Here is a 25,465-nt window from a genome sequence, read left to right on the forward strand (position 1 = left end):
CCGACCGACCCTTCCACACAAAGCGACTCTTCAGACCTTTTTTTTTTTTTTTTCGTGACCAGCTGCCCTGCCTCGCCGCCGACCGATTTCCTCTCCCCAACTTCCCGAAAGCCAATCCGTTTCGAACACCAGAACAGCCCACATTTGGCTCCCCCCTCTGACCGCATCTTGTCCCAGCACCGCCAGCCCCAACAACCTGTCCGGCATAGACCGGCCCATCGCATGCAGGCGACGTCGCAGCCCTGATCCGATGGTTGCTGCATAACTTTTATAATGCCTGAACGATACTCGGCAGAGTTTCTGCTGCATTTGCGCCAGTCGCCGCTATGCGTCAAGCCTCCGAATCTGCCCCCTCCCGAGGAGTGGATGGGGTACGTTTTTTGCCTCCCCCCTCCCTGTGTTGTGATGCGTGCACATTGTGTGCCCTGCCCTCCGTATGCGCGACTGATTGCTGACTTTATGCTTTTTTTTTCCAGACCACCTCCAGAGACATTCCGCAATCAGCAGAAAGCATCCAATGACCGAACCAAGTCCGGAGAAGGTGGTGTACCCCCGAATCAGGAGAACAGGCGTCCGCCGCACGACCGCAATGGCTCCAGAAATGCAGCGAGTACGCCTCAATTCCTCAGGCGAGCCGGCCGGATGACCCCTGACCGCCTCCCGACTCCTTTGTGCTCTTGTCGTGGCTGACTAAGACCCCAAAACAGACCCGGAGGATCTCATCCTCGGCCCGCCGCGGACAAGCTTCGCGTCTGCGTCTGCCACGTCAATGCGCGGCTCCCGGACCGGCGACGCCGAGAAGGGGTTCAGGGACTCAGACCGACATGATCGTAACGACCGATTCAACTTCCGTAACCGCGTCAACGACTCGGACAACCCCAGCGACAGGTTCGGGAGAGATGCGAGGGACGGCCGGAACGCTGGCTTCCGCAGGCGGCCCGACCAGGACCAAGACAGCGAGGGTTGGAGCACCGTGAAGCCCCGCAAGAGCTTTGGCCACGACGGCGCCGAGCGTTTCCACGGCCGCATGGGCGGCGTCGGAAATGACCGCTTTGGCGCGCGGGACGACGCCCGCCGGGCGCGGGACCGCGACGACCGGGACGCCGGTGGCCGAGGCAACCGCAATTTCGAGCATCGGTCGCGAGACCAGGATGGCGACGAGGCCGATACCCCGCGCAGGAACGGACTGGGGCGCGGCAAGTCGGAGTCCTGGTTCCGAGACAACACAGCCGGCAGCACCTCGGACGCGCCCCCCATGACCCAACGGGAGCGCATCGAGAGGGCCAAGAGCTGGCGTGACCGGGATCCGGAGGACAAGCCGCACGACAGGTTTAGCGATCGAAACGATCGAAACCTCGACCGAAAGTGGGATCGCGACCGTCATGCTCGCGTCGAGAACGACCCGGAGTGGCTGGACGAGCCCGCTGAGACCAAGACGCAAGGCCACACGGAGGAGGATTTCAAGAAGTTCATGGAGTCCATGAAGGCGGGCAGAACGGGCGGCGGCGCGCCGAAACAGGAGGAAAAGCCCAGCGCGCCGCCTGATCAGCCGCCCGCTACCACGGCCGTCGAAACGGAAAACAAGGTTGCCTCGGCGCCTGCCGTAGAGCCGGGGCCAGACAAGTTCTTCGCCGCCTACGGGAGCTCTGGCCTCGACGTCGGGACGCCGATTGCCGAGGTCAAGGACGCGATCAAGCCCAAGACCGCAAAACCCTCGAGATTCATGGCCTTCTTAGCTCCGCAAGACGATAGCCGAGCAAAGACGGAACCGGCAACGCCCGCAGCGGCGGGACAGTCAGGCGAGAAGGCCGCCTCGTCGCAGCAGAGCGACGCCGACAAGGAAGCGTTCGCACTCCTCATTCAAAAGCTCCAAAGATCTGGGCTCGGATCGTCCTTGCAAGGCAGCGCGCCACCAGCCCAGACAACAACAACAACAACAACAGCAGCACCCGGCATGTTCCCGGAGCCGTCACCTTTCCAAGAGCTGCAGCAGAAGAGCGCCGTGACCTCGCCGGAGCCATTCCAGCAATACGGCAACAGTGGCAGGCGCGACGATCCACGCGCGCGCACTTCGCAACATTCGCTCCACGACATGATCTCCCCTCGGCCGACCGGCCTCCCCATGCCGCCTCCGCCGGCCACTCGCCCGGAGCAGGCCCTACAGGAACTCCTCGCCCAGCGGCACCAGTTGCCAAGCCAGCCGAGCACCCGCGCAGAGTCGCAGAATGCCAGCGCCATCAATCGCAACAGGGAATTCCTGGTAGGCTTGATGCAAGGCCACCGCGAGGTCCCCGAGCCCGCGCGCCCCGAGCAGCTCCTCCGCATGCCGCAGCCGACCAAGCAGGTCTCGCTGGCCAACGTGCCGGACCGCGAGCAAGACTATTCCCGCGAGCGGAGCGCCTCCCAGCGTCAGCAGATGCGGGGCGGCCCCCCGGGTTTCCTCGACGACGGCCAGTTCCATCCGGGTGACGTGGACTCCCGCCCTCCCCCGCAACCGACCCAGATCTTGCAGCGCCCGCCTCCTCCGGGCCTCGATCACCAGATGCACCCCTTCCACATGGGCGGAGTCAACCCCGCCGTCTCCGCAGCAGCAGCAGCAGGCCAGATGCCTCCCCAACGACCCATGATTCCGCCTCCGGGCTTGATGAACAACGGTCCCCGGAACATTCCCATGCCTGGCATGTTCCCGCCCAACTTCCCTCCTCCCCACGGCCATAGCGGTCCCGGTAACTTCCCTCCCGGCCCGCCTCCCCCACACGCTGGTGGCCCTCCACCTCCCGATGGCATGGTCGGTCCGCCCCCGGGGCCTCCCCGCTCGATGCAACCCCCTCCGGGTTTTTTCGGCGGGCCACCACCGCCGGGATTCATGCCGCCGCCGGGAATGGGCGGCGGCAGCGGTTTCCAAGGTCCTGACGGGCCACAGCCACCCAATGCAGGCCCTGGTCCCGGTCCCGGTCCCGGTCCCAACCACGGCGGCATGGCCGGCTTTGGCGGGATGCCAAGCCCGTTTGAGAGATTGGAACGCATGGCCGGGATGGATAGGCGTGGCATGATGCCACCGCCGGGAGGATACCGGGGTCCTTGAAGAGCGACTCTTTTGGCTCCACTGACCCGCGAGCTGGGCTGGGTTTCTAATTGATTAGTTTTGACGGTGAGTAGGTCGGGTTGGGAGAGGAGAGCAGTACCTCTCTCCTCGCCTCTTCTCTTTTTCCTATTATTATTCTCTTCGGAAGGGCTTGTCCGTAGGACTACACACTACCCGGTCATGCCGAGATGGGAGCCCTCCTTGGCTGGGGTTGAGGCTTTGAGCGGATACATGTTCTTATCTACTACCCTCCCCTGCCCCTACCGCAGTCTCAAAATTGATCAGTAACCGTTCTGCTTGAGGGAGATGTGAGGATGTGCTGGCACAGGCAATCAGGGCAGTACGCTTGGCGGGCGGGAACAGGCGGTAGCAACGAAATGCATCCCCCAGAAGCATAATGGGCATGAAATCGGACCGCCGGCAGCAGACAGGAACGGGGCAGATAGGTCATAAACAACGGGGTCCTCGGACATTGTAACGATCCTGTCGATCACATGTAGTAAGAAGTGTGACTTGCTTGTCTGTCCCATAGAGAGAGAGAGAGAGGGGGGGGGGGGAACAGGGAGGAGCGGCCGGGAACGGGGGAGAAAGAGAGGATGGAAACGGCGTCGCGTTGTTGTTAACCGTGATTTGTCGTCGCCCTGCCCTGTCCGTGGTTCGTCTTCACGGACTCGGCATGTCCCATCGTCCGCGTTCCCGCTGTATGTACATAACATAGCGTGGCAGAAAATTCGCTCGATAGAAGCGAGGGATGGCATGGTTAATTATGGGGCGTGACTGGATAACGGGGATGATGGATCAAGAAGGACCGATTTCCACGTTCAAACATGTTGAGCGCTCTAGTAGAGCCTTTGACATCAAACACGCCCATAAACCGGGTTAACGCGATCCAAGTCGAGACATGTATTCATAGCGAAGAAGAGCATGGTCAAATGTATCGTCGTAATTAGACATAGGTCGCCTTTCAAAGCTACCTAGTCACGTACACAGGAAGCGTGCACGTCCTGAAGGTGGGTTCGGGATTATATATATGTACGGTACTGTATACATAACAGCTGCTAGCACCGCTCAAACACGCGATACAGACCCTTGAGGTTGGCCACCTCCAGGATCCCATCCTGCATCAGCGACTTGGTAGCCACCAATCTGGACTTGAACGCCGGAAAGAGGACGTGCTCGAGCGCCCGACGCACGTGGCTACGGCGGGCCTTGATCTCGTCGTCAATTTCCCTCTCCTGTGCCGCAGCTCCCCCGTCTTCGTTCCCGGGCGTGGCAGGCAGCTGTTCGGGCACGTAGAAGGCAGCGATCTCTTTAAGCAGGGACTCGAAGCACGGCTTCTCTTCGGCCCAGTCGACGTGCGGGCCCAGCCGTAGGAGGAAGCGCGGGAGCTTGACGAGGGCTGGAGTGTAGCCCTTGACGAGCAGGGGGATGCCGAGCAGCTCTCCCGCGGGCGAGATGTCGAGAGAGAAGTACTCGAGCAGCATCTCGCGCCGCTCAATCAGTTGCTCGGCGACGAGGCCGACGATCTCGGGGACGTCAAAGTCTTCGTCCTCGCCCCCGTCCCCGTCCCCGCCGGTGGTGGCGGCGGCGGCGGCAACGGCGGCGTCCTTCTCTTGCTGCGCAGCCAGGGTGAGCAGCTCCCTGAGGTCGAGCGGAGGGCTGAAGCGGATGACGCCAAAGTTGCCAAAGTCGGTCAGCCCCAGCTGGTAAAAGTATTCGAAGCAGACGCGGCCGTAGTCGACCAGGTACAGCTTGACACCGCCCTGGATGGCCGCGAGGCGACGACGTTCGTCGACGATGCCGACAAATGTGTGGTTGGCAAAGATCTCGGTCAGCTCCTGGTGCATATCTTCGCGCACGGCGGCCCGCAGCTCGCGGATGCTGATCAGGCGACAAGCGGTGACCTCGCGGTCGACCGTCTCGTACTCCATCACATCAGCGTCGGCCCGGGGATCGAGCGGCTGGCCACCGCCGCCGCCGCCGGCCGCCGCCCCCGCAGCGGCAGGGGCTAGCATGCTGGTGATCTTGCGCAGATTGGCGTCGGTCCGGACGAGACTGTTTTCGTTGGGCCGCGCGGGGGTCTTTCGAGCGCTGCCGCCGCCGCCGCCGCTTGCCTTAGAAGCGGCGGCCGCTGCTGACTGTTGTTGAGAGTCCGGGGCCAGGCCTGACCAGGTGCTGCCCGGCAGAAGGGTCTGCGTCACAAAGGTCCGACTGGCGTCCACCGCAGCGAGCTTGGCGCGAATGTGCTCGCAGATGGCTTGAATGATCTCGTCTTCGTTCAGAAAGTTGACCTCGCGCTTTGTGGGATGGACGTTGACGTCTACCCTGCGCGGGTCAATTTCGAGGCTCAGGTATACAAAGGGGTGCCCGCCCTTGGGAAGAAAAGCCGAGTATGTCTGCTCGATGGCTTTTCGGATGTTGGACGACTCCACACACCTGTGGTTGATGAACAGAAGGATGGTCGTCTTTTTGGTACTGTAGTTGGCATTGGTGGCGAGCCCCTTGGCCTTGAACGCCCAGCGGTCATCGGACGTGGAGAGCTCGGTGAGTTCGCTCGCAATGCCGCCTCCGTATATCTGACGGATTCTGTCGTGGCACGAAGTGCTCGCCTGGACGGCGATGCTCGTTGAGGACTCGCCATGCTTCTTGCAGGAAAAGGCAACATTGGAGCAGTGAACGGCGTAGCGGCCTACCATGTCGATGATCTTGTTGTACTCGTCCGAAGGTGAGCGGAAGGCTCGTCGACGGGTCGGGACGTTATAGAACAGGTCCTCGACCGTGACCTGGGTACCTTGCCGGCCGGCCACAGGCTTCGGGTCCGGCGACTGACCAGGCTTGGCAGGCACCAGCTTCCCGCCGTCATAGTAGGCTCGCCAGGCGCAGTTCGACTCGCGAGTTTTGGTGGTCACTGTGAGATGGGCAATATGGCTGATGCTGGCCAGGGCCTCGCCGCGAAACCCGTAGGTGGCGATGGTTTGGAGGTCCTCGAATTTTTGCAACTTGGACGTAGTGAAGCGCTCGCACAGAATCGGCAAGTCCTCCTTCTGTTCCCTCGGTGAGAGGTGAGCAGTCCGGACAGGGACGTAGATGGGAGCCCGGGAAGAAGGGGGGGGGGGGATCTCACATCAATGCCCGAGCCGTTGTCGGTGATTTGCAGCAGCTTCAGGCCGCCATCTTTCACCAGAACTTCGATGGATGTGGAGCCTGCGTCCACGGCATTCTCAATCAGCTCCTTCAACGCGTGGACCGGAGCGACAATGATCTCTCCGGCGGCAATCTTGTTGACGACGTCTTGATCGAGGGCCTAAGCAGCTCGGACTTAGCAATCCGAGTAGGATGCGACCCGCGCTGAGTGGAGAGATGTTGACCAACCTTGATCCGGCGGGGAACTGGCGTCTCGTTTAGAGCATCGGCTTTCCGCTTGGCGCCGCGGGGCGCATCCAGGTCCATTGCATCACTCATCGTTGCCGTCTCCGTCGGACACCGGGGGGGGGGGGAAGGAGGGAATGCGGAGGCCGAAACTGGCGAGTTTGAGCACTTTCCTTCCCCGCGCTTACATGCGGCCGCTCTGTGGGCTCATTTCAGCTCAGCCACGGCAGCAGTGCTAAGAAAACAGCACCAAACCGATGCGAAATCAGGCATCCAACCGGCAGGGCAGATAGCGACTTCCTTGCTAAGCCGCCGGAACGGTTGTTATTGCGGGTCCTGCGCGGTTACACCAACATGCTTTGCTGGGCCCCGGTCCCTAACCAGGCGTGACTTGCAGGACCAGGGTTACGGTTCTTCTACTAGTACGGATTACTAGCGTACTGTACCCAGGAGGGTGGCGGGGGGCGGGGCGGCTACCCCGGTTGTTGGCGGGTGCTGAGGCGGGCCGCTAATCCTACATCATTCGCCCTGCTGTGTGCGTGCCAGGTATTAACTATTCACAATCCAGAATCCGTACGTACAGTACATGTATATACACTACAGAATATGTAAGGTATGTACTGTACTTCGAGCTGCTGGTGAGGTGCGAAGCTCCTTCTCGCTCCCGGATTTGTGTTTGCCTGGCACTCCACAAGGCACAGCAGGGCTACCGATCGGAAACTCTTCAAAGCGCCCATGTTTTCAGGGAGAATTATTTGCTGCCATCTCGATGGATGTTACCTCGGCAAGACAGCGTGACAGCACCAAGGCCAACAGAGTATCCAACGGATTCGGCACCCCTAATTAGGTACCTCCCTCAGCCCTCCATACCTTCGAAGATTTAAATATTCGGGACAAGGCCTGACTTGAATTCTCCAGGTTTGGACTTCCGACTTCCGGCCAGTGTTTCAGTCCGGGATGCCAGGCAACTCTCACCGAGGGGGGCTGAGCTTCCTAGCCGATGTCGTGGCCGACTACGGATGCGGACTGTGCCTTTCCCCGGCGCTCTTTTCGCCACTTCGACGGTTGTCAACCGGCCCCAACGGGTCGGGCTGGTTCGGTCAGCAGTCAGCTGATGGCACCAACAACTTGGGCAGTTAGTTCTTTGTGGTTGTTGGGGGCGTGGGGTGGGGTCTCAAGATAGAGTTGCATCCTGCAGTGCGCCCGCTCGCGCGCCGCTCCCGCCCATGCTTGCAGGTCCCGCTCCCGCCTTACCAACCCGTCCGTCATGCAGCCCTGCGGTTTTCCCTAGGCGGACAGATAGAACAAGCGGGGCGCCCTCAACTGGTGCGCGAAGTGTATGTATGTACTCTGTTTGTTGGCCCTGGTTCTGCGGACGAGTGACCGGTCCCCTTCGGTCGCATAGTATGACTGTGTGACTGTGTGACTGTTAAATATGGGACCGCCGGCCGCCAGCACGGCCATTTTGGCCTCGCTCCCGGACGCGTTGATGTTACGCAAGGGCCGAATACGCTGGATTTGAGCGGTAGTAGTAGTACAGAGTCTTGTGTGTCATCTCAGGACCACTTCCCGGTCATGACAGGCGCTTCTCCGCGCGACACGTCTGGGCTGTCAAGCCCGGAAGCGGACGCGGCCGTGAGTGAAGGACACTCTTCAGTCCAGGTCAACCTCGACATTTCGAGCCAGCGGTAGGTAATAAATAGCCAGCCTCCATCTGCTCCAACACACGCACACCCCCCCCCCCCAACACACACCCCGGCGCTGCTTCTCTGACGTTAACCAGGGGACGAAGCAGCATAGGGGGCCGCTCCCGATCGTCATCAGTCCGCCCCTCACCGTCTCGAGGCCCCGAAAGGTCGTTGACGCGCCAAGCAACGTCCAACTCCGCGTCGTCCTTCGTTTCTTCGCAATCGTCGTCACAGCCGTCCCCAGGCGACCCAACACCCCCCGAGGACGTACTGAGGGGCCTCGTCGTCGTAAGCAGCGAGCCGGCCAGCGCTGCTCTGCATGGCGTCAAGCGGCCGCACGACGACGAGACGGCGGATGAGCCCTTGGCCAAGCGGGACAGGCTCGGCGAGGAGCTGGAGCGCATGTTCGCGCTGCATCCGTCCGCCGTTCCGCCGGCCCCGGCCCCGGCCCCGGCGCTGTCAGCGGGGTCCTCCTCGGCCTTCTCGACATCGGCCACCGTTGCGCACCCGGCGACACCAGCCAACGGGGCCGCAGCCACCCGGTTACCCCCCCACCCGACAGCGGTCGGTAGGTCCGCGGGCACCCTTCCCATCCGGCCTGGCAGACAACGCCTCCCGCGCCTAGGCAACGGCACAGCCATATCCCGCAACAGGATACCCGAGGAGTCGGAACCGCCGAGCCCGAGTGACGGCAACTCGGAACGCTCGTTTGACCATGGCCAAACTTGACGAACAACACTCGATCCGTACTTCTCTTTTTCATTCTCGTTCCTCTCTGCCCGCGGCCGGGCGTAAGACCGTATGCCCTCTATGGATCCTCATCTGGTGAAAATTGCCCCGACTGGAGGACAGTGGAGACGTTCAACGGTTTTCTTGTCGATCTCAGGTGGAGAGCACCGAACCCGCGGGTACACTAAATTAAAAAACCTTGGTAGCGAAATCTCGGATTCAATCTGGCAATTTCCCAACCGTACATGTATGTACTGTACGTATGAACCGATCACACATTTGTTAGTGTACGGATGCATATAATTTAGAACCCCTTCGTTTTAGCAACACACCCCCTGCACCCGACCTCGATGGGTTCACCAGAACCCCCTTCCTGTGCGTTCTCTCATCTCTTTGCCCTTATCCAGCTCGCTTTTCTTCCTCTTTATTTTCCCAAACGGCAGCCAGCGGAGAAGGAGCATGCATGGTATGGGGGGTTCGGGGGTGGAGAAAAGTTTGCATAAATGAATCCGGTTACACTACGCACGACCCCGTTTCGGCCGACAGGGACAGGAGAGCAAACCAGCTAGAAGGACCGCAAACAGTGGGTAAAGAGTGATGGGCAGGGGGCTGGTTGGGTATACAATGCGAAGAGTGCAACAGAGAAATGAAATGCACAATATCGTGCGCCCAAGTCGCGGGTAGAAGAACACGGGAGAAAAACAAGAGAAGGGAGAGGCAGAAAAGAGCGAGAGCGAGAACAAGAGAGAGACGGAGGGAGGGAGGGAGAGAGTCTGGGTAAGACGAGTAAGCTGGGCACCCTATTTATGCAACTTCCATTGTTTATTCCAATGGAGGGAAAAGGGAAAGGGAATTTCAAGCAGCGTGCTCAGTTCCCCCGTCACTCTCTTGCTTACCGGTCGACTCATCTGCCAGCCCTATTCAGATGTCAGGGGGGAGTTGACGTGCCTGCTATGGTCACGCTATAAATTGTCTGATATATGATGACGCCTTTCACCATACCTCGACGCAAAATGAAAATCGATCAAACTCCTTCCTCCTTGGAGGGGCTAAAAATAGTGTACCTCCTTGGTCCGGAGCCCCGGCCATGGCAGCCGCCACTGCGGTTCCGGTTGGTCAATAACTCCGAGAAAACCTTAACTCAACGTCCACCTGTCCAGGGGTATCATCCTGCTTCCCCTCCCTCTAATTTCGATTCCTCCTTCCTGACAATGCCTACTTGTAGTTCATGCCATATTCATCTTTTTTGTCTGAAATTCCACACCGACCAGCGTCATGGTCATAAACAGAACCTGCGCCCAGATGAAGAGAGAAAAAAAAACAAGAAAATAATATCGGATCTCTCCACTGGAGACCCGAACCCCCAGACCGCCTCGAGCTTTGATGCAGGCCACATCGGCCGGCCGCATGCGGAGCGAAACCATCATCTCCTATCAACAGCCGCAGCCGGCAAGCAATGACCCAATGGCCCGAATGCCCCCAAGCCCTCCTCTGTCAAGCAAAGGGATAAACCACTCGGACGGTGACGAGCGAACGAAATATCGGAAAGCTAAAAAAAATAAAAAATAAAAAATAAAAAATATAAAAAAAAGGTCGAAGCAGTTCAGGCATTATCCCCAGCAATTTGCTTCGACCTCAACCCTGGCCCCTTTCCGACGCTACCCGATTCCCAACCCTACGCTCGCCGCCTGATACCAAGGAAGCACGATGGCGACAACACTACTAAGCGGTAAACAGACCATGTGCTAGAGTGTCCCCTAAAGAAAGGGGAGCCTCCAAAAATAAGTGGAGGGAAGGGGGCTTGAAGAGGGAAGGGAGAACCGGGAGAGTGCGATAGGCGAAAAGAAAGGCCAAGACCCAACGAGCCGCATTGAAGTGAAGAAAAATGGGGTGAGAAGAGAAGAGGTGGAAAGAGATGATATGAACCAAGTCAAATTTGAAACGACCCCCCATCCCGACAAAACGCCAGAAGAGAGAAATGCTCCCTCGACTCCCATATCCCTCCCCCCCCCCCCCCCCCCCCGCTTACCGGAACGTCGCTAATGGACCTCCTCCAACACCTCAGGTTGCTCGCCGAATGCACAGAACAGGGAGAAATACGTGCAAACGTGTATAGTGGTATCATCCCCCAAGATGCGATCCCAAAACATGGAAAGCTCCCCCCAGGAAAATAAAGGGGACGGGAGAAGAGAAAGAACGAACAAAAAAAAAAGGAGAGAGGCGAAGCAACAAAAGGAGAAAAAGAGACAATAAGGTCCAATCAATCATCATGCTCTCTTACTTTTCCTGGACTTTTCCTTTCTCCCTGTATGGCCACGATAAAGAGCCCTGGTCTCTGTTTAGTTTAGGACCGACTGAGCTGTGTCCATTCTAACCGCTACCGCTGTGGACTCTCCCTCGTTTCCGGCTGTTCAATCAGACCTCCGATTTCTATTCGGGTCCGTTCCTCTCGGGCTTGGTATGGCGGTACAACAGCGGCAGCAGCAGCAGCAGCAGCCGGAGGCGGAGGAGGATGAGGAGGAGGAGGTGGTGGTGGTGCTGGTGGCGGCGGCAGCGATTGCTGAGTCTGAGGCACGTCGCGTTGTTGTGAGGTGCCTAAAGGTGGGCTCCTTATCCTGGGAAGAGGTAGCTGATAATCTGTGAGTTGAGATGGGCGACCAGACGGGTGCGCCTCGGTTCTCGGGACCTGGTATGCGCTAGGGGTGATTGGGTAGTCGGCCCGTCCCGGTGAGAGGCCATACGGTGATGAGAGGAGGCTTGGGCGTCGGGCTGGCAACATGTGCAGCGACGACCCGCCAGTCAGCTGTGCGGTCTGCCTGGGATCGTGGTGCCCAGCATCGCTCAGCCTCGACTGACGCGAGTCGAACGTCGCCGAGGGCGGTGTGGACTGGGAGTACGGTTGCAGGCCGGGGTCAAAGGAGCCGCCCAAATCTCTGAGGCTGCTGGGTGAGGGCGTCGGGTACGATGGCTGGTTCGTTCGGTTCAGTAACAGAACGACGAAATATATCGAGTCCCGACTGGCTAGCCCTGCTCGTACCGAGATCGGTCGCGCATGCCCGTCGTCGCCGAGGAAAGTAAAAGTATCCAGCCAGTGGAGCGGGTATCTCGACACTTCTTCCGGGGTAAAGCTAAGGCTTTGCATCACCGCCTCGCTCCGCTCGTTGAATATCGGCGGCAAGTAAGCTGGATCCTTGCTGGTTTGCTCTTCCTGCGCCTGCTGCCGGAGTCTGGAAGCTCTCGGACGGTCTTCGGCTACCAGCACATTCGCGAAGTCGACTCCCGTGACTGAAGACCGGCCGATCGCACTCAGGAAGGATGGGGATACCCTTGAGAATTCGAGGCCGATTGTCAGGTACGCAACCGGCTCTTCGGGTGCTCTGGCTAGGGCGTTCGACAGCGGGGCAGGGTACACGTTCGCATCGGATGCCAACCCGCGCTCCAGGAACCTCGGTGCAATTGGTTCGGCTGGCTGGGATTTCAGCACACGGTACGATTGACTTCGGCGAACAGGGTCATCGTGAACCATACCCAGCCGTGGCCCCGGGTCGTACACTAGCGGCCTCCTCATGGCGTCCGCGGCACTTCCGAATCCGGAACCCTCATATCTCGCTTGGCCGTCATCCCGTAGACGGGGCCGTCCGCGCTTCTTGTGTTGCACATCGACACATGCCGCCTCCTTGTTGGTGCTGACGCATCTCGAGCATGGGCGCTGTGCTATTGACTCGTCAGCAAATCAACCATGAGAATGGCTTGCCCGGGAGCCAGGCAAAAGAGACCGCTGACAGGGAACGAAGGCCGGAGGAGAGATGAGTCGACTCCGAGACAGCAACCCCCGGTGTCATCCGCCGATGAGTGCGATGAACAGGGAGGTTTTGCGACCCTTGGCCGCTTGGTGATGCACCATAATGGCTAAAAAATACCAAGCAGCCGAGAGGGCTGCAAGAGCCGTCGATCTGCAACAAGTCCCGCGATATTTGAAGGACAACGGGCCGGCTAGCCGGAGGATCAAACATCCGCCCTGCAGCAGCGGACCGTTCTGGCCTGTGATCAATGGCATCGAAGAGAGGGTGTATAAATAAATAAATAAAAAAAAGGAGCATTGGCACCGGGGCCAATCGCCCACGCCCCATTGCGGCCCGAGCACTGAAGAGAGGCGGATCCCGCTTGAGAACCGTCCCCCTCCCGTTCCTGCAGTCTGGTGACCCCATACCATACTCGATGCGACGAGGCATATCACTGAGCCGCCCGGCTCGAGCGGCTGCGCCAGGTGGGGAGTCGACCGGGGATTCAGAAATGGCGTTGCACGCTGGTGCTTGGCGGTGTTTGGATCCCGCGCCTACTGTGTAAACGGTCCCGGAATCGCTTTGACAATATGATGGTGTCAATCAATTCCAGGGGAACCCCGACGACGGGAGCCGCAGCGCCAATGCCGCCACCTTAGCCCGGTTGTTCATAATTTTGGTTTGTGCTTAATATCGGTCAAATACGACTAAGGTTACATACCGTCACATCTACTAACCGTCAGCGCTTCGAATGGTCCGAATTTGGTGATGGGTCAGACACTTGGGGAGAACGAACCGGAGGTGCGCCTTCTTGCAAGGCACGCACGCTGAGGCCACGTGCCCTTTCGTCTTTCTCTGTGACCTTGGCTGCGTGTCAGGTGGGAAATCTGTGATGGGACGGTGTGCCGCTGGAGCGTACGTTTGTGGAGAGAGGAGAGATCCGGGATGATTCGAGGTCGTTCCGGTTCCGGGGGCAGGCAAGTAGACTGGCGGCTGGGGGGCGCCGCCCTGGCTGGGCGGATGCGAGTAGAGCAATGACCCTGCCCCCGGTACCTCGATAGGGGGGAGAGCGTACGATGCTCGATCCGGCGGATTTGAGAGGTATACACGGGAGCCATCGGCGGCTGCTACCTGCGCCCTCTCCTCGTTTCCTGCAGTCGAAGCGGTCGGATACACATTATGTATAGTCGCCTGATACGTCCCCTGGCCCTGTTCGGCAACCTCGCGGCTGTTCTTCGGGGGTAGCGGCGGAGACCCCGACATGGGCGGAGAGGGATAGCTGTGTGGTGAATCAGCAGCAGCTCCGGGGCCGGCTTTGGTCTGTGCGAGATCGAGGCCGAGACGTGGAGTGTTCGCTATTCCTCGGCGATGGGCAAAAGACGTCCAACAATCGTCGCCTCGGTGGCCGAATGGCCGCATGGAGGATATGGCGCTAGGGCCGGTGATGGGCCCGGATGTTCCGAACGTCTTCCGGCCGGCGCGGGCGGGGCTGCACTCCGCAGGCCGCCGGTCTTGACAAGGTCCCCACCAGGGGAGACAAACTTCCGAACCGTGCCCCGGGAGCGGAGACAGCGACCGACATCACCCGACGCGACGGGCAAGGCAGTGGTGGTGATGGATGACGAGCGACCGGTAGTCTTCTTTCTCCTGGTACGTGGGAGGACAGGTAAAGCTTCGTCCGCAGGTGAAGCCGTTGGCTGAACGAGGACGTCTACATGGGTGGGTTGGAGTTCCCCCCCAGATCAGAAGCTCGGTGCAGTCGGCGTTCTGCGTTGTAAGCGCTTGCCACTCGTGCCGAAGTATAGTTCCAGCGGCCGGAATGCCCCTGTGTTGAAGCCAGCTCCTTTCTAAGGAGGTAGTCGGAAGCTCGACCTGACCGAATGTGACGGCGCTTGGGGATGGCGGACGGAGGGGGCTGGGCCACGGCTTCTGGGCGTCTTGGGTTGGACAAGATGCTGCAATGTGAACCCCCTCCTAGTGAGCCTGTAGCTCCGGCCAGTGACACGACATCCAGCGGCGTCCGCACGATGGAGAAGTTGTCGGGGAGCTGCAGGCCGGTCCCGTCACCAGTGCCTCCCGTGACATGGAGCGCGGTTGTGAGCCGAGAGCAGCTGGATGAGGGCAACCCGACGGCTGGGTTAGTTAGCTTCTGGGTGGATAGGTGTCGTCCTTCCTAGCTTGCGCCTGTAAATGGGGAGTTCTGCCCAGAAAGCGGCGGCGGCAGGCGGGCAAGGTATCTTGGTCGAGACTCGGGAAGTACTGCGTAAGAATCGGCGACGGGCGGCACTCGGTGGTTTTTGTGCGAGTTCAAAGTCAACGGCGCAATTGAGATGGGGCCCAGATGGAGCAAGGATAGTCGTACACACAAAGTCAGGGCACCCTGGCGGGTGTGCTGCTGCTGTTGAGCAATGCCAGCAAGGGCCCTGGTCATGGGCAAACCCCCTGCCCGGTCCCGGCCTGCGCAGTCTATGTAGTGTTTTGTAGGGTGTGTATGTACATACATACATACCTTACGTACCGTATCGAGTGTGCAGCTCTATGGTAGATCTCCTATGTGCAACCTGACGAAAGTTCGTACATAACCGACCTGGTTGAGGTAGGAACGCACTTTTCATTTGGACAACGTACTGCAGACCACTTCTGGGCCTATCATGTCCCCGGAAAGTCGTCAACCTTGAAGTTCGTGTAGCGAAAGAGGGAATGGGGGGCGTTCTTGACCTGGGCGCCTCCCTGTATCTGCGGTTAATACGGCGAGTGTGAGGGCGCCAGTGCCGTTGCAGGTAGTGGAACTCCAGCGAGCGTGGGGGTGGCAGCATGCAGACAGGCGTGGGAAGCTGGTAGTCCATTGGATGCTGGGCGACGACCCGATACCGTTTCATGCGCCCCATCGAAAAGGTTTAGTGTACGTACCGTGCCATGTTTGTACTGCGTATGTATGTATGTACAGTACATACACTGCATACACACTAAGCAGGTCCTCCTCGATGTTAAAGCCGCAATTTCGCTGATGCGCAAGGAAGGGTGCCTCGCACGTCCGTTGATATGTCCGTGTCCCGTCTCAAGTGGCGCGTATCAGCCAGGGCCAGGACCCAGCATTAGTTAGCTCCGGCTACCAGGACTGACACACTGTCACGGGCCACCCATTGCCAACGGGCCGGGACTCGACCACAATCTTGGGAGCGGGGCTGGCTGGACGGGTGTTGGAGCCGAGGACAGCCGCTGATGTTGTGCAGAAATCAGCCAAGGGGGAGAGAGGGTGTGTAGTCGAGACATTCCGAACCTGGAAGCGGGCACGAGGTTTCAAGTCGTCGCTGCCACTCGACCAATAATGCCATGATCACCATTGGAGGCTTTCTCGCAAAGACCTCGTGAAGCGGCGCAGAGTGTCTCATCAGTGATGGGGCAGGGGAGAGGAGCGGAAAGTTCAGAAACAGGTTAGTGCGATGGGAATAGGAAAGAGCGCTGTATGGAACTGAGGCGGCACCAAAAGAGCCCTTTCTGCGGGCACCGGGGCTTCCCGTGCTTCGAGCTCAATCGTCGTCAAATGAACGAGTCCCTAGTCAGCCACGCCAGGGTCAGAAAAGGGATTCGATAAAGTCACGGTATTGCACCAATGCTCAGCGAAGAACCGGGAAGCCAGCCGCAGATTGGAGAACCAGACGAGTCCCTCCCGCTCTCCGCCAAATTGATCTGGGAAGGATTGACCTTATTCCGCAAAAATGGCACACTCTGTGCGAGCGCGGGTTTTGGGTGTTGCTCTTGCCATGCCACAAGCTGTTGAGGTTTGCTTAGCCAACATCCTGTAATAGCAAGGACTGCCGAGCTAAACTTTATTCGGTAAGCCAGTAGCAAGAGCATCCTTGACAGGAAGGGACTGCCGCAGCGTGAAAGCGCCCACACAGTTCAGGAAACTGTTGGGTGCACGGTGCTTGCGAAGAAGTCGGTCCAGATCAGGCAAATGCCATATTTTCCGGCTCTCGCGGTGACACATCTAAGAAGCACATCTTGCCCGTCCCAACCTGGAATAAGAACACGAATCTTGAAGGAATTAATCCGTATCGCTCACCATAACCAGCATCTCTGTTGATACATTTCTTCTTCTTCGCCACCATGTCTCCCGTCTGAGCTTAAAGTCAACCGCGCGCTCGGCTGGGACATTGCATATGTATACACCTTACCTACTAGTAAGGTAGGTAGGTAGGTACCTAGGTACCTACAGATGGAACGCTTCAAGTTCTCCGTATCTTACGCAGGACAAACGTTTGCCACGAAAGTCCACCCCTAACCTAGCTATCTTACCGGAGGTATCTGGGTTCAGGTACCCAGCTGCCCTGCATACTGCCTAATGCAGATACACCATGTGAAGGGTTGTTGGTGTACTTGTATATCAAGTACTTGTTACCAGTGCACCACTTTGATGATTGTGGCCCCTTCACACCCAAAACTCAAAGGGGTGCCATGATTGGTTTATCGAAGTCTCGGCCAGATGGGATCCCGCTTCTTATTCGCCGCAATAGCAGATGCAGGCTGCAGATCAACGTTTTCCGTTGTGTCGGTTCAGCAAGCTTTACGCCAAGACTACCAACCTAGACTCCAGGGCACCTCATGGGCGCACAAACCAGGGGTTCGACAGCCCCAGACCCGCCTGGACTCGAGCTGGGACCGCGATACAAAGGCGGACTGTGAACTCCTCATTAGTTCATAGACATATCGTACGCAAACGCTAACAGCTAGTGTTTTGGTTCAATGTGACGAAACCCACTTGGTGTACGGATTCTGCGAGCATCGTAGGCATGCATGAATGTAGATTGGTAGTTTTGCTGCTATTCAAGCAGATTCTTCTTTCTCTTCCAGCATTGTGGCGCCGCCCACATCATCCGTCGAGACACAACCAGAAATTGCAGTGGAAACTGCCGCGGGAGGTCTCCCAACCTCCGAGACAGAAAAGTGGCGGCAAACCGGAAGAATCCCGTGAGGGCTACGTGATCGCTCATGCAAACGTGGGCAGGCATAGGCGCCGGTCTCCATTTCGTCTTCGGCAGCACGGATTGCATCCGTACTCCGTCGCATCGTGATGCCAAACGAGCCACTTTTCCCTGCGTCGTTCTCACTCTGCTGGATCGTTGCGGTAGGCGGCATTGCGCACCGCAAACCAGTGGGCCCATTGCGTCAGGCTCGGAAAGAGCAAGTAACGCACTCGGTAGAAGTGGCTCCCTTCCCTCCCCTTTCCAAGCTTTCTGTTAGAGTTAGAAAGCATATAAACCCGGCAGAATGATGAGCTCGGCTTTTTACTGAGGCATTTGGCCCGATCCTGGTCGCCACCGAGCGGTTGCGCAGCCCTATAGGTAAATGCGCTGCACAAGGCTGACGGGAGTCACATCCTAGCTGTTAATAGCCACTATTATAGAGCTTAAATGCACGGGACCATCTAAAGTATGTACTGTACCTTGATTGAGTTTGCGAACTAACGACTCGGGCTACTTGACACAGATACCCACATACACACACACATATACACATATATACGCATGCAAAAAACAAGTATTCCCGTATAAAGTTCCATTGGCAACCGTTCTAGTCGCTGCCGACCGTGACGGCACTTGGCTGTCTTCCCGAACAGCTTTTGCCTGATCGGGCTCCGGGCCGACCACTCAATCATCCCAGCCACGAAACCCGACCGAGTCCCATGCACGGCTGACGATGCAGCGGAAAGAACTTTGCGGGTCTCACCCCCAATCCAACTTGCTTTGTCAGCTATTTCAATCCCCAGAATTTCGTGCGCGGCCGCGAGGCGCACGGCTCGAGGGCAAAGTAAATAGGGTCCAGTACCCTAACTTACCTCGGCAGGTTAAAAAAGGGATCAGATAGCCAGTTATTCGGCAGGTCTGACTGGTATCTACGCCTCGAGAATTTTCCCGAAGACAAGCCTGGGCAAGATCTGCAGTAGTGTAAGCAGTATATTTGTTCCGATGATTGTTTTACGTACCCGTTCTGGCAATGAAGCGCTTACCCTCTACTCTCCGACCTCTTAAGAGCATCGTAGCTCAGCTATGTATACCTGACCTGTGCAAACTTACCCGAAATGCATAGGGCAGTAAAGTGTGGTAGATCATTCTACTGCGTACGTAGTTTCGTCTCGCACTTGGACTGCTAGGAATTTTTTATTTCCTCGCTGACGACCCGGAATGTACTCCGTACTGTATATCAATTACTGTGTTGCGGTGGGTTTGCGCCAGAGCTAATAGTGTATGCTCGCTAAGTGGGAATGGAATGTTCAGTCTGGTCGAAAGCATCCCGAGGCGTCTCCGTAATGGCTGTTACATGCCGCCGCAGCAGGGAGGTCGTGCCATCACACGCGTAAGTGCGGCGGGGGTGCAGTTCATCCCATGTCTGGTCCTTGCGTGCTCCCGCTCATTTCTTTTTTCTTCGAGGAGAGGGGCGGAAGATCGTCCCAGCATGCGCACAAATTACGGGTCTGCTGGCGCCTTGCCATGGATCGACTTTGGCGGAGAATGTCTCTGGACTGTGATCCCGCATCGGGCCAGCACGTGTGGCCGGTGTGGCGGGCGTGACAGGTCTGACAGGTCTCATCAGCATCATCGTCAAAGGGCTTGGACGGCTACATTGGTTACTCGAAAGTCTCATAACGACCGTACTAACTTCCGAACAACCGAATCTCCCTCGTTTGCCGGGTTCCTGCTTGGGTCTGGTGATGACCACTTTTTTCCGGCATGGAATTTGCCAGGAACAGTGACATCGTGCAAAGAACTTAACATGGGGCTGTGGCGGAAGCCCCCCATTAGCTTGTGATGGGTCAGAGGAGATTGATCAGGTTCCATTTCTCCCCGCCTCCCCCCGCCCCAGGTCAGCCGAAACAAGTGGTGGAGTGCTTGGCAGGTACCCGGGCGGAAAAAAAGGATCAGCCACTAGCCCTTGATTGGGTCGGTACAAAATAGTCCGTACATACATACAAGCTCCAGGGGTAACCCCAGGCCCCACGCTTCAGTGGGTATCGGTAGCACCTCTCGGCCTTGGCTCCATGGGCCGGCGCAGGGCCTCGACACGCGCAACTGGGGAGCTTCCATGAGGACCCAGCCGTGTGTGACGGCGGATTGATCCGCTCGCAGTTAGCCGTGGCAGATATAGTGTAGTGCATACGGACGGACACGGTTTCCCAATTTCGGAGATATACTTGCTAGCACGTTCGTTGCCGAACCAGGGCGTAGTGTACGTAACGGCCGAGTTGGCGGCGAACACGCTTGTCCATGAGTCGGCACTCAGTGCCTGCACTTAGCACCGTGCCCAGTTATGTCGCGTAGTACAACATACGCACGGAGATAGTGGGATGCCGACTGAACCTGGCTCAGGGAGGATAATTTTGAACCCAAGCGAGTAGCTGATTGCAGCACCGTAGCCATCAAAAACGTCTCGGCGTAATAGTTGCTGTCGAGCCTTTTCGGTTGATTATACTTGCAGCGTGTGTCAATCAACCATGCGCGTGGGAGGGCTTCGACACCGTTCGGACTCTTCCGTGCTGTCATCGGGCCTTCCCGGTACTCTGGCCACTACCTTTCTCGGCCGACCTCTACTTACTACTGAGCACACTCTGTTGAGGAGGAACGGTGCCCGGTAGGAAAGATACCTTACATGTAAGGTACCTTACCTGACGAAGTTTGGTGGGTCCACCTTGCCAATGGCTGCAGCTGCCGCTTCCTTCTTTGAATACCAGGCGCCAACTTACACTACGGATTACAGGTCCGTACAGAGCACTCCGTGCCTTAATCCTCCCAAGCCGGCTTTCTCTCTTTTGCTCGTATGTACAGTACAACACATTGGCACTACAGTAGTTTGCACTACAAGGAGCGCGATTCAAAAGTCAGACAGCCAATCAGCACAATTCCCGAGGGCCCAGGCCGAAGGTTTGAAAGGTAAGGCTCCAGGCAGAGACAATGTCGGACGGGTCACCAAGAACTCCTCCTCATGCGACTTAGTGTGCAGTCCTGGTATTGACTTTGTCAGTGGACGGAATCCAGTCATTAAGCGTCGGGCTCCCTCAACCTAAACTGAGCTCATGACGACGACAGCTCCGTCGAATCACTGGAACTGGTACCTTGCTGTCGATGCACCCCACTACCACCTCGAGCTCTGTCCGCAGTGAGAAGTACATAGATTGCGGCATGCAGAAGGCTGCAGCACCTGCGGCATAATAAAACCGGGCTCCATCGGCGCGAACACCACTTTTCTGCAACATTCAGGCCAAACAAGGCAAAAGGAGCGAACGTCTACGTTACGGAAAGTGCGGGATACGAGTGGCTCCCCAAAGGTGCGGGCAGCATCATTTCGTGCATTGCAACCGGACATGGTAATGATAAACGCCAACTCGCGCCGTCGAAGGGTCCGCTCGCCAAAGATCCAGGCTCTCCTCAGCAAAAACTGGGGTCGAAACGCCGAGTGGGGTTATCACCCGTCTAGTGTACACTGCTGCCCTCGGCGTGCCGGGTGTCATTTCCCATGCTCCCGGCCTCGTGGCCGGGAAATTTTCCCTCATTTACAGGGACGGCCTCCTCGCCGACCACCTGGAGGGCCCCATCCCGTTGCCTCTTTTGGGGTTGACCGCGACCCGCCGATCACACGCTGTGACGCAAATCATAACGTTAATACGTGTCAAGGCCTGGAGAACACCCCGTTAGTGGAGTGACACACACCTGGTACATACAGTAGTGTACATCAACATACATACTCCGCACTTGCAGTTCAATCGTGCCGGGCTCAAGGAGAAAGTAACCGAAAAAGAAAATCAGCCGACGACCAGCGAGCTTCTTCTCGAATACATGCACGTACTCAAGGACTCCACTATGCGACGGCCCCGCCAACAGCTCTGGCGTCCGAGGCTATTGTGTGGTTTGGTGCAACTACAGATCAGCCCTTATTTTCCCGTTATATACTGCGCGCCCGGGAATCTTACAAACGCGGCTGCAGTGAGATGGGCAACAATGGCTGTGGGATCTCGCCCGCCGGGACTACTATAGTAGGTCCCTATTTCCGGTTCCGGATATACTAGGTACACCTGTACGTACTGTGGAGGTATGTGCCTCCATTTCAGCACCACTACGAATGTATTGGACACGCACCATAAAAACGGAGTGCTCCGTACATACACTGCAGAACGCACTAGCATTCGTACACTAATAAAAGGGGGAGGTGTTGCAGGTGGGACATGCACCGTATTACGCAGCCTGCGGGCCTCAGGGAGCTCGGATAAGACCCATTCGCATATGAAGAGCATTCGCGCCATCTTTGACGCGATTGCCATACAACAAGCCCTCGGTTCCGGCAGCCCCAACAAGCGACGGACGGGACAGAGCACAGACGCTGATGGCACATCCGCTTGCTGGGGGCGGGAGCGGGAAAGGAAATGGCAAAAGCCACATGGGTCACGACAAGGTCGCAAGTTTTCTTGGTAGCGACGGCAGCGCTTGGCGCTCCTTGGGTCTTGGTTCGGGCGAACAGGCCAGCGGGCCCGCCCATGTCGCCATGATCCTGACCCTGTTTATGTGTTCCGTACGTATGTATGTATGTATGTACGTACATACATACATATAATACATACATACATACATACTACAGTACGTACGTTCTTGATAAGCCCGCAATGGTTCCCGGCTCCGTGTTGCTCGTCCGTCCTCGGGCCGCCAAGTCGGTGCTTACACACACTCCCAGGCTGCATCTTTTTAGGTGGCACAGCATGTATCAGGACGATTAGGGACGCATACGGACGCCGTATCCAAGAATTCCAGTCCCAGGCTAATAATCCCACGCCACGGGTGTGATGTGGGGGATTGCATGATCTGAGGGTTGCGCCCTCGCTTATGGTATTGCATTCACACACACACACACACACACACTACATCTACATACGGACATAACAGTGATCTGCACAGCTCCCGGCGCGGTACCCTTCCCTGGGCTGATCACTCCTCTCGAGCCTGGATTGTACTGCTGTGTACCATGTAGGGCATTTGATGACGTCCGTCATGCACCGGTTTTCCAACGGTGCTTACTACGCAGGACATACATCACACGCCCACCCCCCGACAAGCCCGAAATTAAAGGAGACCGAGATAACCATACCCAGCTGCGTCTGCAATCTGCAACCCCCCTCTTTTTCCCTCCACCCGGGCCGCGATCGCGTAGAGGCGCGTCGTTCGGAGACACAACGGGGCGTGGCCTGCGAGATTCAAAGATGCCGGCGCAAAGCAGGGCAGCACTCGGAAACCGGAAGCACAGTACCGACGGTGATCAGCCCATCCCCTCCGCGTTGCCGGATTGGTCTGGCGGCGCTCCAGGACTTCGGACCGCTGTGCTCAGCGGATACCCTGCTCGTCGCTAGCCGGGGGCAGTATCAGGTCGACCTTCTGTGGAGTACTGCATATGTGCCTCCCATTTAACGACGCCAAGGTGCAAGCCAGGACGAAGGAACTCGCGGCGACGATGGGCCAAGGCGGCAGCCCACCTGCCTACCTACTGCCTACCGAACTACCTACACTACCTAGCGTAGGTAACGGTGTCTGCCCGTGCTACATCTGGGCGGATCTGCTCGGCTGCACCACACTTGCATTCTATCCTCCCCCCCCCCCCCCCCGGGAGTTTGCCCTGGAACCTAGCGAGGCCCCTAGAAAGTGTACGATCCAGTCCAGAAAGTCATGTACCACAGCGTCGGCCATTCCTGTAGACGGAATTTTTGTAGTGTTCAAAGCAAAGAAGTTCTGCGAGATAAAAGAAAAAAAAAAAAAGAGAGAGAGAGAGAGAGAGAGAGAACGCCTAGAGTACATAGTAAATTTAACCAGCCGGCTCTCGCCACGCGGGGACCAGAGGGCTTTCCTCAGTCTCTCTGCTCGAACATCATTTAGAAAGACCAGTCCGCTCTGGTTAAGTGGTTGGGGTGACGGGACCGACTAAGAGTGGTTCAAAGGCAGCGAAGGAAAGAGAAAAAAAAAAACCTGGTTACCCGGCCGCTGCACAATACCGGCTAGCTAGTGCAGCCACGTAGCGGCAGCACCAGCTCATGACCAACGTTAGCCACTCAGGAAGGGGGTGACCTGAGACGGGAGCTAGTTACAATCAGCCAGGAACCCGTCTACAGCTGGTACCACGTACGTGAGCGGCCCTTCTATCCCCCCCTTCCCTACCGTTTCTCCACAAACGTGGTGGTCTGCTGAACCAACAGTACCTCTCCGGAACGTATCAAAGAGGCTGTAGTCCATAACTACAGGTGAGGATATCCTTCTCCCTGCTCTCGTCTTGGAAACCGTGCTCGCCCTTTATTGTACGCGTGCGTGCGTGCGTGCGCGCTTGTGTGTGTTCGTGTGCACCGCTACACCGACCGCCCTCTCTCCAGTCTTTTTATGAACGGGGAGAGGGGAACACGGGAGCCTTCTCCCTTCCCGACACATTGGCGTGAAAAAAAAAGAAAAAGAAAAAAAGGAAATTTCCCTCCTCTGCCGTCTATTTGACAAGACTGACCCAACACAACCGGGCCATTCCTTGACTGGTTCGACTCGCCCAACTCCGCGACCCAACACATATGCCACTCTCCTCAAGCCGACCCGGCCGGCCACCCCGGAAAGGACGGCGTCCTGGCCCGAGAGAGCCTCTGATTTTGGCGCGGCAAGCCAGAATTTCCACTCAACCCAGCCGAGCCTCGGCTCTCGGAAGGCAGGCGAGCTGCAGACTCCCGTCTCTCCTTGTCCGCGGGGACCATAAGAGCCGGGCACAAGATCTGGTGCGAGCCGTATTCGGGGTCTGCAACAAACAGTATCCGAGACACACACACACACACTCTCTCTCTCCCCCTCTCTCTCACTCTGGAGAGTAAGAGAGATGAGAGTGGGCGTGGCGGGGCATGGCGATGTTCGTTCCGTCTCGGCCAACCTTGTCTGGTTGGTCTTTTGTCCTCGCAGCCAAGGATCCCATTGCTTGCTCAGCGCGCAGGTTGTGGTGTGAGATAAAAAACGAGGAATCAACGGTGGCCACGCCGCTTGGACAGACGCGCATTAGAGCCCCTCGGCGCAGAAACAGCTGGAAAGTGAAAGTGAATCACATGGGGAGAGCGAAGGGAGAGACGGAGACGCTGCAGAATGAATCGACGATGCTCGCTATAGACATGCCCGAGACGGAAAAAAAAAAAGGAACGGTAAACAGAGTAAAGCAGGAAAACGGAAAGAACCGACGTAACAACCTGGCTATGCACCGTCCCTTGAACAAGAAACAGAAAAAAAAAAAAAAAAAAAAAAACTTGCCATGAAACACGCTCAAAGACAAGAGACACGCATGCCTTCACTCTGCGCAACACATCTCTTGACCCCACCCTATCACCCTATCCTCATCACACTACCACCACCACCACTACCACCACTACCGCCGCCGCCGCCGTCGCTGCCAGACCCTAGGACATGCAGCTTGTCTTGTCCGTTGTGGCAACCCTTTCTCTCTCGCACAAACCACGGCCCAAGAGCCGCGACGGCGAGGCCACCCCCGCAAAAGGAAGCAGGAAGCAGAAGGTCGACGAGGCCAGAAGAAGACGGTAAGCAGAAAACCCCCAAGGGCAAGCAAGCCCTTTTCCCAAGTTGCACGGCCTGCCTGTGAGACATTTGGGCACAACCCCGGTGCCCCCCCCCCCCCCATCCTCCCCTTCGTGCACTCCACAACGCCTCCTCTTCCTCATCCTCTATTCCCTTCTGCCCAAGAGCTGCAGTGAAACCAGAGGCCAGCGGGCCCCTGGGACCTGGCACACCTGCCGCCCCCTCCCCCCT

General features: G+C 57.6%; 6 protein-coding genes across 6 annotated transcripts; 2 read left to right on the forward strand and 4 right to left on the reverse strand.

The window, feature by feature from the left end:
• Positions 1 to 273: 273 nt before the first annotated feature.
• On the forward strand, positions 274 to 3,085 carry MYCTH_104959 (uncharacterized protein; the record flags this gene model as incomplete). The annotated part of the gene is made up of 3 exons (XM_003660441.1): positions 274 to 371; positions 477 to 610; positions 708 to 3,085. 3 exons carry the CDS (start codon positions 274 to 276, stop codon positions 3,083 to 3,085), a joined length of 2,610 nt encoding a protein of 869 aa, XP_003660489.1.
• A 967-nt stretch (positions 3,086 to 4,052) lies between these two features.
• Positions 4,053 to 6,550, reverse strand: MYCTH_2086451 (uncharacterized protein; the record flags this gene model as incomplete). Its single annotated transcript, XM_003660442.1, has 3 exons — positions 4,053 to 6,129; positions 6,210 to 6,389; positions 6,458 to 6,550. 3 exons carry the CDS (start codon positions 6,545 to 6,547, stop codon positions 4,144 to 4,146), a joined length of 2,256 nt encoding a protein of 751 aa, XP_003660490.1. The 3' UTR covers positions 4,053 to 4,143.
• Positions 6,551 to 8,397: 1,847 nt separating this feature from the next.
• MYCTH_40310 (uncharacterized protein) lies at positions 8,398 to 8,871 on the forward strand (the record flags this gene model as incomplete). The annotated part of the gene is made up of 1 exon (XM_003660443.1): positions 8,398 to 8,871. A coding segment is annotated over one exon (474 nt), but the record flags the coding sequence as incomplete, so codon positions are not given.
• Positions 8,872 to 11,148: 2,277 nt separating this feature from the next.
• MYCTH_2116000 (uncharacterized protein) lies at positions 11,149 to 12,928 on the reverse strand (the record flags this gene model as incomplete). The annotated part of the gene is made up of 3 exons (XM_003660444.1): positions 11,149 to 11,162; positions 11,263 to 12,592; positions 12,773 to 12,928. The coding sequence occupies 3 exons, from the start codon at positions 12,926 to 12,928 to the stop codon at positions 11,149 to 11,151; spliced, it is 1,500 nt and encodes a 499-aa protein (XP_003660492.1).
• Positions 12,929 to 13,225: 297 nt separating this feature from the next.
• MYCTH_2298890 (uncharacterized protein) lies at positions 13,226 to 14,431 on the reverse strand. Its single transcript, XM_003660445.1, has 3 exons — positions 13,573 to 14,431; positions 13,450 to 13,515; positions 13,226 to 13,382 (listed from the first exon to the last, which is right to left on the reverse strand). The coding sequence occupies exons 1-3, from the start codon at positions 13,914 to 13,916 to the stop codon at positions 13,367 to 13,369; spliced, it is 426 nt and encodes a 141-aa protein (XP_003660493.1). The 5' UTR covers positions 13,917 to 14,431; the 3' UTR covers positions 13,226 to 13,366.
• Positions 14,432 to 24,947: 10,516 nt separating this feature from the next.
• On the reverse strand, positions 24,948 to 25,465 carry MYCTH_2298893 (uncharacterized protein; the record flags this gene model as incomplete). The annotated part of the gene is made up of 1 exon (XM_003660446.1): positions 24,948 to 25,465. A coding segment is annotated over exon 1 (274 nt), but the record flags the coding sequence as incomplete, so codon positions are not given.

The sequence above is a fragment of the Thermothelomyces thermophilus genome, chromosome 1 (assembly GCF_000226095.1).
Source record: "Thermothelomyces thermophilus ATCC 42464 chromosome 1, complete sequence".
NCBI lineage: Eukaryota > Fungi > Ascomycota > Sordariomycetes > Sordariales > Chaetomiaceae > Thermothelomyces > Thermothelomyces thermophilus.

Excerpts from the sequence above, each read along its gene's own strand:
- MYCTH_2298890 (XM_003660445.1), bottom strand. The coding sequence starts at position 13,916 with ATGTCGGGGTCTCCGCCGCTACCCCCGAAGAACAGCCGCGAGGTTGCC. Across the intron at positions 13,516-13,572 it reads TCTCTCCTCTCTCCACAAAC|GTCACAGAGAAAGACGAAAG; the intron begins GTACGCTCCAGC and ends CACGCAGCCAAG.